Source organism: Pseudogymnoascus destructans (assembly GCF_001641265.1).
Source record: "Pseudogymnoascus destructans isolate 20631-21 unplaced genomic scaffold scaffold_3, whole genome shotgun sequence".
In the NCBI taxonomy this organism is placed as follows: domain Eukaryota; kingdom Fungi; phylum Ascomycota; class Leotiomycetes; order Thelebolales; family Thelebolaceae; genus Pseudogymnoascus; species Pseudogymnoascus destructans.
Genome location: NW_020167522.1, coordinates 458,831 through 474,757, shown reverse-complemented (window position 1 = coordinate 474,757; position 15,927 = coordinate 458,831). Strand labels below are relative to the sequence as shown.

At 49.5% G+C, this 15,927-nt stretch overlaps 5 protein-coding genes across 5 annotated transcripts; 2 read left to right on the top strand and 3 right to left on the bottom strand.

Annotated features, from left to right (window-relative positions):
• Positions 1-565: 565 nt before the first annotated feature.
• Positions 566-2,035, bottom strand: VC83_01467 (uncharacterized protein). Its single transcript, XM_024465145.1, has 2 exons — positions 1,847-2,035; positions 566-1,794 (listed from the first exon to the last, which is right to left on the bottom strand). The coding sequence occupies exons 1-2, from the start codon at positions 1,967-1,969 to the stop codon at positions 1,696-1,698; spliced, it is 222 nt and encodes a 73-aa protein (XP_024327136.1). The 5' UTR covers positions 1,970-2,035; the 3' UTR covers positions 566-1,695.
• A 23-nt stretch (positions 2,036-2,058) lies between these two features.
• VC83_01466 (uncharacterized protein) lies at positions 2,059-4,345 on the bottom strand. Its single transcript, XM_024465144.1, has 3 exons — positions 4,036-4,345; positions 3,784-3,979; positions 2,059-3,727 (listed from the first exon to the last, which is right to left on the bottom strand). The coding sequence occupies exons 1-3, from the start codon at positions 4,167-4,169 to the stop codon at positions 3,134-3,136; spliced, it is 924 nt and encodes a 307-aa protein (XP_024327135.1). The 5' UTR covers positions 4,170-4,345; the 3' UTR covers positions 2,059-3,133.
• Positions 4,346-6,419, bottom strand: VC83_01465 (uncharacterized protein). Its single transcript, XM_024465143.1, has one exon. The coding sequence runs from the start codon at positions 6,220-6,222 to the stop codon at positions 4,900-4,902; it is 1,323 nt and encodes a 440-aa protein (XP_024327134.1). The 5' UTR covers positions 6,223-6,419; the 3' UTR covers positions 4,346-4,899.
• On the top strand, positions 6,420-7,448 carry SEC11 (Signal peptidase complex catalytic subunit). Its single transcript, XM_024465142.1, has 2 exons — positions 6,420-6,928; positions 6,988-7,448. The coding sequence occupies exons 1-2, from the start codon at positions 6,633-6,635 to the stop codon at positions 7,208-7,210; spliced, it is 519 nt and encodes a 172-aa protein (XP_024327133.1). The 5' UTR covers positions 6,420-6,632; the 3' UTR covers positions 7,211-7,448.
• A 30-nt stretch (positions 7,449-7,478) lies between these two features.
• Positions 7,479-8,707, top strand: VC83_01463 (uncharacterized protein). Its single transcript, XM_024465141.1, has 3 exons — positions 7,479-7,777; positions 7,839-7,955; positions 8,014-8,707. Exons 1-3 carry the CDS (start codon positions 7,745-7,747, stop codon positions 8,326-8,328), a joined length of 465 nt encoding a protein of 154 aa, XP_024327140.1. The 5' UTR covers positions 7,479-7,744; the 3' UTR covers positions 8,329-8,707.
• The last annotated feature ends 7,220 nt before the right edge of the window (positions 8,708-15,927 follow it).

Below are 15,927 nucleotides of genomic sequence, written 5' to 3'. Positions count from 1 at the left end.
CCTCCTTTTCACTTCCTATAGGCTAGGAACCCAAGAGATGGTTCTATGGGATTCTCTTACGTTCACTACATGATTAGCAAGCTAGTTGTGGGTCGCACTTGATTTCTAATACATTTACCAAGCCTGGTTAGTCATGGAAAGTCATGGAAAATGAGAGAACTACACTCCTTTGGCATAAATAGGATTGCCCTTTCCTTAAGAAAGGGCAAGCAGACAATACAGTAAATCGACTATCACATACTTCCACGTCTTTTACAAGCTTCCAAGCATTCATCTTGTTACTCCTTGTTTCTGAAAAGTCAGTGAGGTGTTAACCTCTGACTTACCCCTGAGTTCCCAGACTCAACATTTGTTGCAACTTGTCTGAACCACTTCACTACATCACACACCTGATTGCTGCGTTGTGGAATAGTCTAAGCTACAACCCTTTGGCTCTGTTTCCTAAGACAGTGTGTTGTCTTAGTAAAATCATCCCTTCCTTGGGTGGCTAGATTCTCATATCTGGTGCACCCACCATTACATGAGAGCGTGTGTGGCATAGGAGGGGTCTAGGGCTTGGATGGTACCTTCTAAGGCCATTGCTGCCTAGAAGTAATGTGGCATAGAGAGCTGTATACTCTAGCCATAAACGTCAACACGGTATCAATTAGCAAGCCATCTACACACCAGATGGCATGATCAGCTCCTTAGTTAGCCCCTTCACAGGCCCTGTGAATGACTAGGCTATGTGGCGCCAGTCTGGCTACAACATAGCAATCCTCCAAGTAAGTACCCTCTTATGCTCATAACTATACTAACTATCTATAGGTAATGGAGGGCTGTGAGACTCTTTATGTCTTTAGTAACCTAGCATACACAGCTGCCTTTAGAACTGCTTGCCTTTTTGAGCATCTGCTTAGGCGATTTGCGCTGTAGGAGGATGAGCGGTAATGGAATGCTTCTTTGTCCTCCGTTTGAATCGAAGTTAAGAGCATTTGGACATGTCCTAACAACATGGACATATACAGCATTTAGGAAGGGACTACTGTAACGCTGACTTCTAAACGATAGAAGACACAGAGGTTTCTTGCGTAAGGTTGACTTGACAGAGGAGGCAGGGGATTAAACACAAAGGCTTTCCAAGTAACACGTTACAGATTGTAAAGAAAACTATATTGAGTGAGCACGAAGCTCCTATCTAAGGAAATACTATCTACTTATATAGTGGCGTCCTGCCAAAGGGATATCAAGGATATTTTGGATAACAAATATCCATGATATCCTCTGCTATCCATCATGTGGGGTTGTGGCTGTAAGCACTAGCCTTGTGACTCATAGGTGTAGGATATTGAAGATATCATGATATCCAATGTTATCCATCACCTGATATTCTGTGGATCCCCGTGGATAACATGGATAACATAATATCCAAGATATCCATCCAATGTTATCCATCACATGACATTCCGTGGATTGCCGTGGATAAAATGGATAACATAATATCCATGATATCCAATGTTATGCATCACGTGAGGTTGCAGCCGTAAGCGCTAGCCATAGCACTAGCACTTAGCCGTAACAGAAAGCCTTTGTGTTTAATCCCCTGCCTCCTCTCTGAAGTCAACCTTACGCAAGAAACCTCTGTGTCTTCTATCGTTTAGAACTCAGCGTTACACTTGACTATATAAAACTTGAATGCTCGAGAATTTACAAGCACTAGGAGTACCACGGGTTTGAAACCTTGCAGGTTCCAGAAGCACAGCAACAGGCTCTAGTCCAGCCCTGTCCACTGCACTGTCCATACAGGGTAGCGCACTGATTAATAAATTAGCATGGACCACTATAAGAATCTTAGGAATTAACTCACGTTGCCATTGGTAGGTGGGGCGCTCGAAGTAGGCGGGTTGATAGATGTAGTGCCAGAGCCACTATAAGCATGTTGGAATGAGAACTCGGTGCTTGGCACCGGCACCACCGGCACCACCGGCATCACCGAGACCGCTCCCCCTACATCGGTGCGAGGATATCAAAGACCCTGTATCATATTAGTAATAGCCCTATATTTTAGGTTTAGTGGTTAGCATCAATAAAATCTCTTTACACCCGAAAGCACAGTCTATTATTCGAACAAAGCAAGCATGAAAGCTTATAGTGGCAGGCAGGTACCATCCCATGACAAAAAGATGAGTGCCGTCCATTTAGGCTGCAGGCATTATCCATAGCTGCGATGAAAAGGCTCGTGGACCGTCCCGGATGAATGCTTCGATTGTTCGGCATTTGTCGCGGGGTAGTTCATGGAACGTTGCGGGTGGAAGGTTCAAGGTTGTATGTACCGCCGGACCAATTTGACTTGGAGCCTATATGTGATATCGCCAAAACTTACTTCGTGTGGGGTTTTAAGTATGAGCAATTTTAGAGAGCAGGGAGGTGGATATGCACAATGCCTCTTTGCAAATATCTGATATTTCAAGGCTAAGAGCAGTTGCTTTTTATAGAGTATAGCGGCATACATAAAGATATGTAGGCGCTACGGGCATGAGCAGCGTTACGTTACTTGGCTTGCTCCATCTTACAGCGAATATCAAATATCACACATTCACACTCAACAAATACGCCATCTGAGGTGGCCGAAGTCTCCCATTAACTAGACCCTGACAGAGGGGTCAAGCTCGACGCATCCGCTAGGGACGCATCCCGCACTCATCATCAAGACCAGCACAGCCCTCCCAAAGCAGCCCATGCATCCCAACAGTAACGCAAGAAAAGCGGCACGAAGAGGTCGTGCCAGCCTAGTGGTGGATCGTCAACCCGCCCCCTCGCAAACCGTCCGCCGACGCCTCAAGCGCAGAAGCAACCCGGCCTAGGGCGGGTGTAAAGCAAACGCAAAATCCTTTCCGTGTCCAACAGAGCAAAGTGGGTATTACGAAATGAGGAGAAATCAACGATTATGGTGACATTTTTTTTCGGGGATGGTTTTCGTTTTTTTCATCATGATAAGGCGGCCAAACCTCGCGGGGGAAGTGGAGTTTGCTTGTGCTTGGGAAAGACGCAAAAATCTCCGATTTGGTACCCAGTCTGATGGAGATGCGAAGAGCAAAAAAAATATCGTTGTGTCGGTCCTCGTGATGCAATTTCGACCGCGAAAGCTGTGCATCTACCGCCGCGTACTCTGCATACCGCGATTATTAGATGGTCTTGGGGGACCGGGAGTTCCTGGGGCAGAAGTCAGTATCAGGCTTCCTGTGCTTGTCAGTGAGTCGAGTAATAGAAAATTGGGGGCGTACCCGATATCCACAATATCATCCACGTGATTGCAGAGCGCGACGAATAGATCAAAGAAAAGTTTTCCACCACTCTCCATTTCTGTCTGCATTGTGCCGCTCCTCTTAAATGTCTTGCGACATCGGATAATCAGGGCAAGGTAATGGGCGCGGAGACGCGAGTCCGTGTCCGGCGTGTTGTCATAGGCGTACCGAGCGCTACGCAGGATGGTTCCAACCTCGATTCCGCTCTGCAGACCCTGCTTGCGAAGGGCAAGGCGCTTGAGCTCCTCGAGGCCGTACTTGTCCGCGAGGCAGTAGATGACGGTGTCTCGGAGGAGATACTCTCCCACGCTGGTGACAAAGGTTGTGGCCTCGGCGTTTCCGCGACCACCTCCGTTTTCGGGCTTGGGTAAGCTCACTGCATCCTCGAGCTCCCAAGTGCTTCGACGCTTGTTTTGCAACGCGCGTGGGTAGTAGTCGCCCTTCTAAATGAGTTGTTAGTAAGTGACATCGTAACAGGGCCCACGATGGTATAGCGTACGTAAAGATACTCGAGAATACATGAGAAGATCTCAGGCTCCTCGTCGGGAAGTTCAATCCTCTTACTCTGCGCAGCAACGAACTTCCCCCGACAAACCGCCGCAAAGAACGGCGATAGGCAGAGGACGTCCTCATGCGCCGCAAACAGTCGTCCTTCCTTTCCAACCATCAAGGTGATGACCGGAGAGATGAGGGGACTACATAACGAAACGTCAGCCTTGCGCCCCGCATTTATGGCACTGGGTATACTCACGCCGCCCCAAGTAAAGGGTTATCCTCCTCGAACGACCTCTGCAACTTCGACGACTTCGATGCATCCTTCAAGTTCTTCTTCAGCCGCGAAACCTTTTCGACGCGGTCGCGCGAGCGGTGCGAACGTTTGAACATGATGTCAGGCTGTGGAATGGCTTTCGGGATGGTGTGGGGTATTGTAAGGAGTGACGAAATGAGCGTGAGGGGATGGCTTGACGTGACGCACAAAAAGATTGACTGGGCCCAGGAAGAGATCTCTAGCTATTCGTAATGAACGTCCGGAGATTCTTGTTTCTTTGCGACCCTAAAGGTGTGGTGACGAGGAAAGAAGAGACAGGCGCCCGCGACTCGATATATATGTTGGAACATGGGTGGATGGGTGAGGCTTAGCGTTCACGTGATAGTCCGGCCAGCCCAATTGAGCATAGGGGAACATAGTGGAATGTCTTGGCTATAATTCAAAGGGGTAATACTTGGGCGCCTCATTTTTGGATTTTTTGTCGTGGTGCGTTGCAATTCGTTGGCGCTGACAATTTGCATGCGATGATCCGACGTCCCGCGGTTGGTGCCTGGATAACAAATATCGGTCCTACCAGCGGCACGCTTTCACAAATTCCCACGCAAGTCCGAGAACTCGACCCCACGAAAACTTGTTTGGTGTACTCGGGTCCAGGATATCCTTCCAAGGTATCCTATATAAGGCCAATATGATACTGACGGCGGAGCAAATCGCGTCCCATACAGTTTATCGCCTCCCTCAGGCTTCGGTTTTGGTCCGCGATGACTCTGTTATTTGTCCGTGCAGCGTTTGGTACTCGTCGAATGCCCACTCGGAGTATATCCAGCCTGATGCGTAAAGTTGCACTCACTCTACCACCTTGATCCTGATATCCAACTTCTTCCTGTACCCATCTTGCATCCTCTTCTTCTTCCGCCAGCCCTGCGTCTTAGGCTCCTTCACTCTCTCGCCAGCCCAAAGCTCTCTCTCCCGAGCCTGTTCACACTCGCACAGAGGCTTTGGGCGTCTGTGTCCCATAGCGTCGGCCAGCTGCTCTTCGTGACACAGCTTCAAACAGTCGTCGCAGCATCTCACATTGCCCAAGTCGCAAGCCGGGCAAACTACAAGCACTAAATGGCACCCAGGCGATACACACTTACTCAGACGGTTCGAGGGCGCACCACAGCTATGACAATTCGACACTGGCTCGGTTCCAGCTAATCCCGTCGAGCCCCGGGCGTCAAAGACATAGTTCCGGCCCTTGAACAGTGAGTCTTCGGCCTTTTTATTGCCTGCAGAAATCTCGGCTTCCATCCAGGTGAGGTACGCCGCAATGCCGCCTTTCAGTGTGTAAATCTCTCCCAGGTCGCGTAGCTCATCTTTGGACATGTACTCTTCCATCCATCTGACGCCCTTTTCGCACCTGATTCCGCCAGTGCAGTACGTCAACACTTGCGGCGGTTTACCCTTCTCAAGGCCCGCTAGCCCCTCGTCGTTCCCCATAATCTTATCCCCGTGCTCCTTCACCCACTGTGGCCACTGGCTGAACCGCCGAATGGGCGGCTTCACTGCCTCCCCGGTCGTCGGAGACACGAAATAGCCAATCCTGGATTCGTAGTAGTTCCTCACATCAACTAGCTTGACATTCTCATCCAGACACTTCTGGTGGAATCCGGCTGGCTCAAGTGCCTGCACTGCTTCCCATGTTGATGGCGAATAGTTGGTTACTCCCAGTGGCGTGATCTCCGCCGTAACCCTGACATTTAAGATCCCCTCAAAGACACAGCGGCACCCGGGAGTCGGTTTGAAGAACTCATCTCTTGTTCTTTGGGCCTTCTCCCGCAATGCTGTGCTGGCGGAGGTGTCGTAGCCCAGCCCTAACCCCGAAAAGCTCCAGTGCGAACAGCAGGCTGTGATGTACCTCTGGATATCCTCTTCACTACCTGCGACAGTAATGTTAAAACCTTCTTTCGAGACTCGTATCTTGCCGCTTAGGCTACAAAGTCCCCCTTGTTCGCGGTGGAACTCTGCAAGCTTTTCAGGATCAATAGTTTCTGGTAGGTACTGTTCTGGAAGCATGTGCGAATTGGCCCAGTAAAGGTAGAACAAAAGGACAAACCCCGGCTCCCCACAGGTGCATGTGTATGATATCGCATCCGACTTCCCCGGTGGTGCATTGAGTTCCCTCATATCGAGACTTGTAGAAACCAAAATAAAATGTAATTCACATAGAGATATATTGAAGGGGAAGAAAGTGAGAAACTAGAAAAATGAGGGCCGACGGGGAATCTTCGGGGGTTTCTTGAAGCGGCCTGTCCACCAGGCTGAGGTGGCACGCGGATAAAGTATCCTTCCGTGATTTCTGTCCACATCTCCAAGCTCCAAGAACACAGTGTCAGCCTTGCGATGCCCAGACCAGCAAAGCGACAGCCAGAAGACGAACAAGTCACTCAATTCTGACGGTAGCCTCTTGAGAGGCTATACTCGATTCAGGGGATTACTTTAACAGTCATATACGTCCAAATCAACGCGTCTTGAGCCACGCGACTTTTCCATAGCCGTCCGCGCCAATACCGAAACATCATACCCAACGCGCCAACATGTTTTCCGCGCTACAAAACCCGCGGCAGGCCATGTCGCAGGTTCTAAACTTTGGCCTCATCCTCTCAACCGCCTTCATGATGTGGAAGGGACTCTCTGTGATTGCCGACTCGCCGTCGCCGATCGTTGTTGTACTCTCTGGGTCGATGGAGCCGGCATTCCAACGTGGGGACTTGCTCTTTCTCTGGAACAGGAACTTCTTTCAGGAGACGAAGGTTGGCGAGATCGTGGTTTATAATGTCAGGGGAAAGGATATCCCGATCGTGCATCGTGTTGTGAGGAAGTTTGGGGAGGGGTGAGCATATATCTACGCGACACTGGCGATGTCGGAGACATAAACTGACCGTTCTATAGGGAGGGCGCAAAGCTGTTAACGAAGGGCGACAACAACATTGCCGATGACACGGAGCTATATGCGCGGGATCAGGACTTCTTGGAAAGGAAAGACATTATTGGGAGCGTCGTGGGCTATATTCCGTTTGTTGGATACGTGACGATCATGCTGAGCGAGCATCCGTGGCTGAAGACGGCGATGCTGGGGATCATGGGGCTGGTGGTCGTATTACAACGAGAATAGATGGGCGTCTTAATTTGGTGATTTGGTGATTTGCTGCAGGGAGGTGTCACGTAGGCCCAGAGAGTGTCAGGTCATATTGTGAACAGTTTCAAAATGGGTATTCCAGTGGGTTTTCATGGATAATGGAGCGCGTAATAGGTGTGTACAATCAATTAATAGCGACTTTTATGAAGACCTAAATCCATCTTGCTGCGCGACATACACCAGGCTCACTTGGTTCTGGCAGCCATCAACACGAAGCTTGTATACGGTCAGGCAGCTTTTGAAACGCGAAGTATTTAGCGGGCGGAAGGCTAAAGTCGACAGGGGGGCCCGGTGGGTAGCGCGATGTGGGGGTCGATGACATAACAAAAACGCCTCACAGAACACCACCCCCCCTCTGAAGAAGATCATACAAAGACATTTTTAGAATAACTACACTCTCTTTACCTGTAATAAATAGCGAGCAGTTCCCTCTTGTCTACTTCAACGTTTGCAATATTTCTACAACTACAGGATCTTCCAATTTAAACCGCACATTACATCAGCGTCGTCATGGCAGGCGCAGGTGGAAAGAGAATCGCAAAGGTATGCAACAGCTATTGCACCCCACCACTTACCTTTCGTCGCTGATCACCGTGCTATACAGGAGCTCAATGAGGCCACAAACCCTCCCCTCCCAGGAATCCAAGTCAACCTCGGCGAGGACTCCGATATCCACCAGTGGCATATCATAATCGAAGGACCCCCAGAATCTCCCTATGCCGTACGTCCCCCCCTCTCACCTAACCACGCACTGTCAAGGAGCCAACCACCACATCCAGGGCGGTTTATTTAAGCTCCTCCTCGTGCTCCCGACCGAATACCCCTTCAAGCCTCCGAAGATAAACTTCAAGACGAAGATCTTCCACCCGAACGTCTCGAACGATGAGCACGGCTCGATGTGCCTCGGCATGCTGAAGGGAGACCAGTGGAAGCCGTCGACTAAGATCGTGGGCGTGCTGGAGGCGGCGCTGCAGCTGCTGTCGGAGCCGGTGCCGGATGATGCTGTCGAGACGGGGATAGCGGAGTTGTATAGGAATAATCGCAAGGAGTTCGATAAGCAGGCCAAGGAGTGGACGAAGAGGTATGCAAATTAGCGTGTGGGCTTGTTATGGGGTGTAGAGGTTCTGTGGGGGGTTGGATGAGCTGAACAACAGGGTTCGATGGATCACATAGCTGCTTTGGACTGTATTATGGGTGGGGGATGAAGCGATCTGTGCAATTCAACGCATAGAAATCACAGCAGCTGTTTGTGCGAGAAGAGTCGCCGCAGCATTTTAGAGTCATTATCTACGCCCCTTTAATATTCAGCTACGTCTTAGTGATATCAGGGTTCTAAAGGCCCATGCCATCGTTGTTGGCGGCGTCCAGGTCAACACACTAGGATACCGGCTGGATGTTCAGAGGATGTAAATGGATCTTATTTGGTAATCCTCTGCAAATAAACGTAAATTAAACTACTAATTTAACTATAAATTCTTCCTTAAAGTCTTCCTCTTCTTCTTCCTTTATAAAACTCCAACTCTTTAAATAGGCGATAACTTTAAAAACCTCTTTAGAAAGCCTATTCCTAGTTTTTGAAATAATAAAACTCCCTATACTAAAAGAACTCTCTATAGGAGCACTAGTAGCAGGAATTTGTAAATATCTTCTAGCTATTATAGCCAGGGTTAGCACAAATAATCATAATAATCATGACTAACGTATTTCCCAATCGAACCGTGCACCCGGTAGAACCGTGCAAAATAACCACCAAAACGCGTCTTCCTTCCATACAACTAATATGTCTCCAACACAAGCTTATTCTTCTAATCAAGAAGGTAGGATTCTTTTAGCTATACAAGCAATTAAATTATATCAATTTTCGAAGCGTACGAGCTGCTGCAATAGGATACGATATACCTCCTCAAACCCTTCGTGATAGGATAAAAGGAACAGCTCCCCGATGCAACACACCCTCAAATACTCAAAGGCTTACTTCTCAAGAAGAGGAAGCTATCATACGATACATTCTCAACCTTGATTCGCGTGGATTCCCACCTCAGCCAGCTGCTGTACAAGAAATGGCGGACCTACTCCTCGCTGAACGCGAGGCGTGTCCTGTTAGGTAAGAATTGGACCTCAAACTTTATCACGCGTCGTACGGAGATTAAAACGAAGTTTGGACGAAAATACGACTATAAAAGAGCTCTTTGTGAAGATCCAGTGATTATCAGAGACTGGTTTAAGCTCGTACGAAACACGGTCGCAAAGTACGGAATTCAAGAGGAGGATATATACAACTTTGATGAAGCTGGGTTCTTAATGGGAATGATTGCTACTGCTAAAGTAGTCACTAGCTCAGAGTCAAGGAATCGTCCGAAAGCTACACAGCCAGGAAATCGAGAATGGGTGTCAATTATACAAGGAATCAACTCGTACGGGTGGTCAATTCCTCCATTCATTATTTTCAAAGGAGCAACCCACCTCTCGTCATGGTATAACGACGACGAGGTACAACTCCCACACGATTGGGTGATTACATTAAGTGAAAACGGGTGGACTACAAATGCAATTGGTTTTGAGTGGATTCAGCATTTTGAGAAACATACTCAGAGTCGTACGAAAGGAGTATATCGTCTCCTAATTCTTGATGACCACAAGTCACATATTTCAGTCGAATTCCAACAGTATTGTCAAGAGCACCTAATTATTACCCTCTGTATGCCACCACATTCATCCTCCAGCCTCTTGATGTTGGGTGTTTTAGCCCACTAAAGTCCTCATACGGAAAGCAGGTTGAGGGTCTCGTACGACTCCGTATTCACCATATCACAAAGCTTGAGTTCCTCTCTGCCTTTAAAGAAGCGTATAAAGCTGCATTTACAGAGCAGAATATTAAGAGTGGCTTTCGAGCAACAGGTAATTATAATAATCTTTATAGTAAATACTACTAACTTAGTTATAGGGTTAGTTCCGTACGATCCAAATACTGTCCTTTCGCACCTTGATCTCCGACTAAAAACACCAACCCCACCACCTGTTGAAAAGGAGACTTGGACCTCAAAGACACCCCAGAATGCGACTGAAGTTGAATTCCAAACAACACACCTTAAGAATCGAATCGTACGACATCAGGACGTGAGCAAGACGCAGAACGACTCCGCGAGGAAGCAGAACGACTCCGCGGGGAAGAGCAACGACTCCGCGAAGAAGACCGACAGCGCTACGAACGGAGGACCGGAAAGACGACGCTGCCCGAGTTCCTCGATGCATGCCATACTCACCTTTGCCTGGGTCTGACAATTCAACCAGATACCACACAGTCGACGCAAGGCGATGCTGCAAACGCGGATAACAAACCCCGCCCTGAACAAATTCTGCCATGGCCAGAATTTGATGCGGAACAGGCACGCACGTGGGAAGATTTGATGGAGTCAGAATTCGTCCTTGAACGACATTTTACCTCTTTGCATACTCTAGAAGAATCGGGAGATACCATTCGCGGGCGGCAGATGGGGTCCGAGCTGGATCTTAATAGCTTTGCTCGATTCACCGTGGAGGATCCGGTATCCCAGATCATCAAACGGTTATCTGAAGACAGCGTATTGCGCGATCGCTTTGGTCTCAAAGGCTCAGTCAAGTTTGAAAACCACAGCAACACACTCAGTCCTGATCGAACAACAGAGCAAATGCAATCTCTTAGCATCTCTGATAACCCGCGACGATCGGAACGACTTCGAGCACATGCAAACAAACCGGGACGGGCTGACTCTTCTAAGTCATCGAAATCTACAACGAAATCTTCCCGTCCTCGCGCAGATCAGTTCTGCGTTTATAATGTCGGTGGCGAGGGCGAGACTGAGCATCGGGTAACCGCGCTGACGATCGAATACAAAGCTCCTCATAAGTTGACATTGGGGCATATTTATGAAGGTCTTGTCGAGATGAACGTGGACGAGGTTGTGGAGGTAGATGATAACGAAAGCGTGGCAGTTCGCTGTCGTCGTTTGGTGGCTGCTGTGATCACGCAAGGCTTTTCATATATGGTGAAGGCTGGGGTGGAATATGGCGAGATCTACACTGGTGAAGCAACGATATTCTTGCGCATTCCTGACGATCCCTCGACCGTGTACTACTCTCTATCTGTTCCAAAAGGAGATGTCGGGGCGTCCACTGGTTGGGACGAGCGTGGAAACGAGCCCAATCGATTGCATATGACCGCGGTTGGTCAGGCTGTAGCGTTTACTCTTCGCGCGCTTAAAACGCCTCCACGCAGTGCACAATGGATAATGAAAGCTCTGCGTCAGCTCAAGACATGGAATGTCGTCGTTAAGGAGGTTGAGGATGCCGTTGCCGATGACGAAGTTCCGTCTTCGGAGTATCGCCCTTCACCGAGGGCCACGCAGGATATTACACGGTCACCAATCCAATTCCGACCTCGCAAGAAAAACCAATTTGTGGGCACTTGTGCTTCAGTGATGTCTTCTTTCAGCAGCGACGATGACAACCATGACCCCGACACACCGAGTCGTCCTCAACCGCCTTTAAATACCAAAAACCCTCATACTTCCCCGAACCCACTATCTCAGACTATTGAACGAGATCGGAAAAAGGGGGCTTCCAGCGAGACTCATCGCCAAAAGAACTTAGGTCGATTTTGTACGCCAAACTGCCTGATGGGTATGGTAGATGGGGGAGAACTCGATTGGCGGTGTCCGAATGTCACGGAACATGGAAAACTTCGTCATCAACTCAACCGTAATACATTTATGCGACGTATCCGCGAGTTGTTGCGCAATCAGCTTGACTATTGTGTGGAAATGAACATTCATGGAGCTCGAGGAGCTTTTTTCAAGGTCAAGTTACCTGGATTTGGGTACACCGTTGCCGCGAAAGGCACCGGGATTGAGTGTGTTCAAGATCTGATGCACGAATCGACAATTTACCGTCGTCTCCTTCCTGTTCAGGGGAAGTGTGTACCTGTGCACCTAGGAGATACGAAAGTGGACAGCATATTATACTACGCAGGAGCCGTTCGTATTGTCTATATGATGTTTCTAAGCTTTGGAGGATTCCAATTACGATCGCCAATCTCACAAACTCTCGCTGACGATGCCATCTGCGGTCTGCATGCCATACATCAGTTGGGAGTATTGCAGGGTGATTCGGAAGCCCGTAACATTCTCGTCCACCCGGATCGACTAGGAATTACCTGGATTGACTTTGAACGAGCTGAGTTTATACGTCCACGAGCGGTATTAGGAAGTCTATCTCCAAATCGGAAACGGAAAGGCAGCTGGTCCAACGAGGAAGGGAAGTGTCAGTATGGAAAAGACAGCAAGAAGACACCTGCATCGGAGATACGTCAAGCTAAGACGGAGCTGGCGAGATTGGTGGTGAAGCAGGGAGTAGTCACTTCTACAGATGTTGACCTCACTCGGCCCGGAACGAGTATGAGGAGCGAAAGAAGTCTGATAGCAGGATGAACTCGCTCCGGAAGTCGTCACTGATGAGCCTCGTCGTCGACATTTCCGTGCGAGACAGTGCTAACTTCGTGGAGTGGACAACGGTGGGAGCTTTGATATACGCTTCGATGGTTGTTGGTGTTGAACGAGGGTTACTGATCGAATCCACTTAGCGCCTCAAAACTCAGGCCAAGTGTCTGGCTCCGTATGTCACCAGCTTGCTTGGGTCCTTCGGGTCAATATCACGTGACAAAACGCTCATCTAGTAGCACGTGGCCGCAAGTTGCACATGGATACTCTTCCAAACTGAAATGCAGCAACTAGCACAGTGCAACAGACACTGCAACACACACCTGAGAGGCATACAAGATTGTTAGAGCATTCGCGTTTCAGCGGATAGTTCGAAGCTGGCGTCTTCTTGAGAGGAGGTAGCTAAATAGCAAAGTTACAAGGGTTACGGGCGCAATGGTAATGTCTTGATAATTTACGTAGCACAAGGGAATTCACAGAAGATAAAATCCATACAATTAGCAAATAATTCTATTCGTCATCAGATTCAGAGTCTCTGTTCTTAAACTCGTTGCAATAGCGCACTTGAAGCGAACCGATGCTCCTGTCCGGGAAAGCACGGATAAAGACCCGATGTATCTCTTTCCACGGCAAGTCCTTCTTCTTGAGGCGCATCAGCAAATTGTCTTCTTCCTCCGTATATTGGAGGCGCCCGCGCTTTCTCTGCTTCTGCAGAGCTGGCCGTGACCTCTTTGCATGAGATGCGCAAACCCGTGAATGAGCTGATTTTCCAGCTAATTCCCCGCTAGACGTAGAATTTGATATGTGGAGACCGATTGATGGTCTGAACGAATCTGGAAGGTCTAGCAGCCTGAACTCTAGGTTGTAAGTCGTCTCTCGTCCGATCCTCACACACTTGAGAAATCCCTGGAGAGGATATTCTTGGTAGTCCGCGCCTAGAGTTGAGTCCGCATCTTCTGGTGAACTCCGAAAAACTGTAGAACCTCGAGTAGTGCAGGTCTGGGCTTGGGCTACAGTGGACGAGCGCGTGTGGACCTTCTTGCGGGTGGCGATTTCAGTCGCGTCAGACTTTCTGCGGCGCCGCTTTCGTCGTATTGGAGGTCACACATCCTCGTCCTCATCTTCACTATCCTCATTGTTGTTATCCTCATTATCCTTTTGATATGGTTTGACACTGTGTTCGCGGACTTGTGAGAGAGGGGCCTCAACTATGGTCTCGTCTTCCACTCGTTGGTGTTGAGGGCCGTCCTGTATTCGCTGGCAGTAGCTAATCGGGCCTTTATCCTCGCCACTGGTCGCCTCTGTGTTGTCCTCCTGTTCGTCTTCTTGCTCTTTTTGTTGGCAATGCTGCTGTTCAATCGTCTCTTCCCACAATCGTTCTTCGCTCGAAGTACCTCGAACGTCTGTATTATTTTGACTTTCCTGGTCCATCTGATTGTATTGGGAGTGAGCTGCGCTTGAAGGCACCGGTCCCCCCGCTTCTGCTAAAGTTTGTTGTAGTTCATCCTCGATATCGCAGACGCAGCCACGGTCGCACGATCCACAAGCCCTCTCGCGTAGTAGAGAAGGCCTCATGACGTCGACTATGGCCTTCTCGACACCCTGGTGAATTTGATCATCACCCGTTGTCTCAGCTAGCTCAGAGCCACTTGGAGAAGGTCGTCGAACGTGAACAGGAAATGTCGAGTCCAGCTCTGCGAAAGACAGGCGTTGTTGTCCATCCTCAGAGAAACAACCGGCACTGAGGTAATCCGAGTCTCGAGGAGTGGATGGGCCAAATAGGCTGCTGGGGGTCGATGCGGTATCTTGAGTGGCCAGGCCGTTCTCGCTCGTGTCTTGGTCCCCAATGCTGGCAAGGAGATCGCTCGAGGCAACTCTAGCCTCAGCTTCGTCGTCGCTTTCCTCGTCGCTGTCGTCTTCGATGATTACGGGCTCTCCTACGTGGAATTAGTAAGGTGTATGCTCTACAAAAGCGAGCTAAGAAACGTACTTTGAGTATTGCCTGGCACATAGGCCGAGTTCGGGGTTGTGGCATCAGTAAGTAGACGGCCCTCGTCGATCAGTTGGCGCTTCGAGATGGGCTTGTGGTTTTGATGTGGCACCTGATGGATGTCTCCGTTCTGAAGAGGACGGAGCAGCTCTTCAAGCGACGGAAGAGAGTCATCTAACGAGTTATCGTGAACATCCCCCGCTAACGTTGCAGATGGCGATCTGTTGGGTTGTAGAGGCAGCCGCTGATTGTTCAACACCGACTTCGTCGGCTGAGCGTGTGAGGTCTTGAAGGTAGGTCTGGGGTTGGGGTTATAGAATTCAACGCAGTTCATGTTCACAGTAGCCATGGTGACACAGAATAGGACATGAGTGGGATAATGGTTTTCTAGAACGAAACTCTCGAGCGGAATCAAGGAGTTATATAGATTCGGACGGTCGCTCCGCTGTTGACTCGCTAGAATTTGCGAGCCCCCTTGCTTCCCTGCTAAAGATGCAGCCTTCACTGCCAAGCTGGTCGTCACGCTCCGGCTGTCCCCTCATCCTTTTCCGTGCTCCGTAGCCAGGCAGTGCACTTTCCGCTACATGCTTGACCCCGATTCCACCAACCAGACATATGCGTCAAAGAGAGGCAAGACACATCGTATCCCGACGCATTCTGGTGATTGGGTTGTTGCAACTTGAGCGGTCTCAAGAGCGGGGTCTCAGTTCCAGCTAAAAGCGCTGCGGTCGGCCCCTCTGCTGCCAAAAGGAGAAATCATGTCCAGACTATGCGTGCTGTGAAGGCGATCGCTCTGAAAGCCTAGGTCAGACGACTCTACCAGATTGCAATAGTTGTCCACTCCCCACTCCCCACTCCCCATATCCATTTGTCCGCAATCCCGGTAGTATTCCCGTATCAGCACCTTGAATTGAAGGTGAACCGCAGCCTTCAACGCATGTATGGTCGCGGCCGCGATGGCCTTCGAGAGGGATCTCCACCTTCGATCTCCAGGATGTGAGTACAGGCCCCTAAGAAGCTGGCTCGCAAACAGAAATCGGCCCTTCTCTCGAAGATCAGCCTCGACTGAGGCAGACGTCGCTGCTCAGTGCTGTAACTCGCAATGTCGCAAAAGGTGCTGCGCGTCGGACTATGCAAAGGCCGGCCACGTCACCGCGAGGCATTTTTGCGATTGGCTAGGTCGTCGCGCAAGGCACTCTCAAGGCAGATTGCGCATGCCCAGTCGCAAG

What these genes read in the sequence shown, in the direction of transcription:
- VC83_01467 (XM_024465145.1), bottom strand. Translation starts at nt 1,969, where the DNA reads ATGCCGGTGGTGCCGGTGGTGCCGGTGCCAAGCACCGAGTTCTCATTC. An exon ending in CCCCACCTACCAATGGCAAC is followed by an intron (nt 1,795 to 1,846) that starts GTGAGTTAATTC and finishes TTTATTAATCAG; the next exon opens with TGCGCTACCCTGTATGGACA.
- VC83_01466 (XM_024465144.1), bottom strand. Translation starts at nt 4,169, where the DNA reads ATGTTCAAACGTTCGCACCGCTCGCGCGACCGCGTCGAAAAGGTTTCG. An exon ending in AACCCTTTACTTGGGGCGGC is followed by an intron (nt 3,980 to 4,035) that starts GTGAGTATACCC and finishes TTCGTTATGTAG; the next exon opens with TCCCCTCATCTCTCCGGTCA. An exon ending in GTATTCTCGAGTATCTTTAC is followed by an intron (nt 3,728 to 3,783) that starts GTACGCTATACC and finishes CAACTCATTTAG; the next exon opens with AAGGGCGACTACTACCCACG.
- VC83_01465 (XM_024465143.1), bottom strand. Translation starts at nt 6,222, where the DNA reads ATGAGGGAACTCAATGCACCACCGGGGAAGTCGGATGCGATATCATAC.
- SEC11 (XM_024465142.1), top strand. Translation starts at nt 6,633, where the DNA reads ATGTTTTCCGCGCTACAAAACCCGCGGCAGGCCATGTCGCAGGTTCTA. An exon ending in GTGAGGAAGTTTGGGGAGGG is followed by an intron (nt 6,929 to 6,987) that starts GTGAGCATATAT and finishes ACCGTTCTATAG; the next exon opens with GGAGGGCGCAAAGCTGTTAA.
- VC83_01463 (XM_024465141.1), top strand. Translation starts at nt 7,745, where the DNA reads ATGGCAGGCGCAGGTGGAAAGAGAATCGCAAAG. An exon ending in GTGGAAAGAGAATCGCAAAG is followed by an intron (nt 7,778 to 7,838) that starts GTATGCAACAGC and finishes CGTGCTATACAG; the next exon opens with GAGCTCAATGAGGCCACAAA. An exon ending in CCCCAGAATCTCCCTATGCC is followed by an intron (nt 7,956 to 8,013) that starts GTACGTCCCCCC and finishes CACCACATCCAG; the next exon opens with GGCGGTTTATTTAAGCTCCT.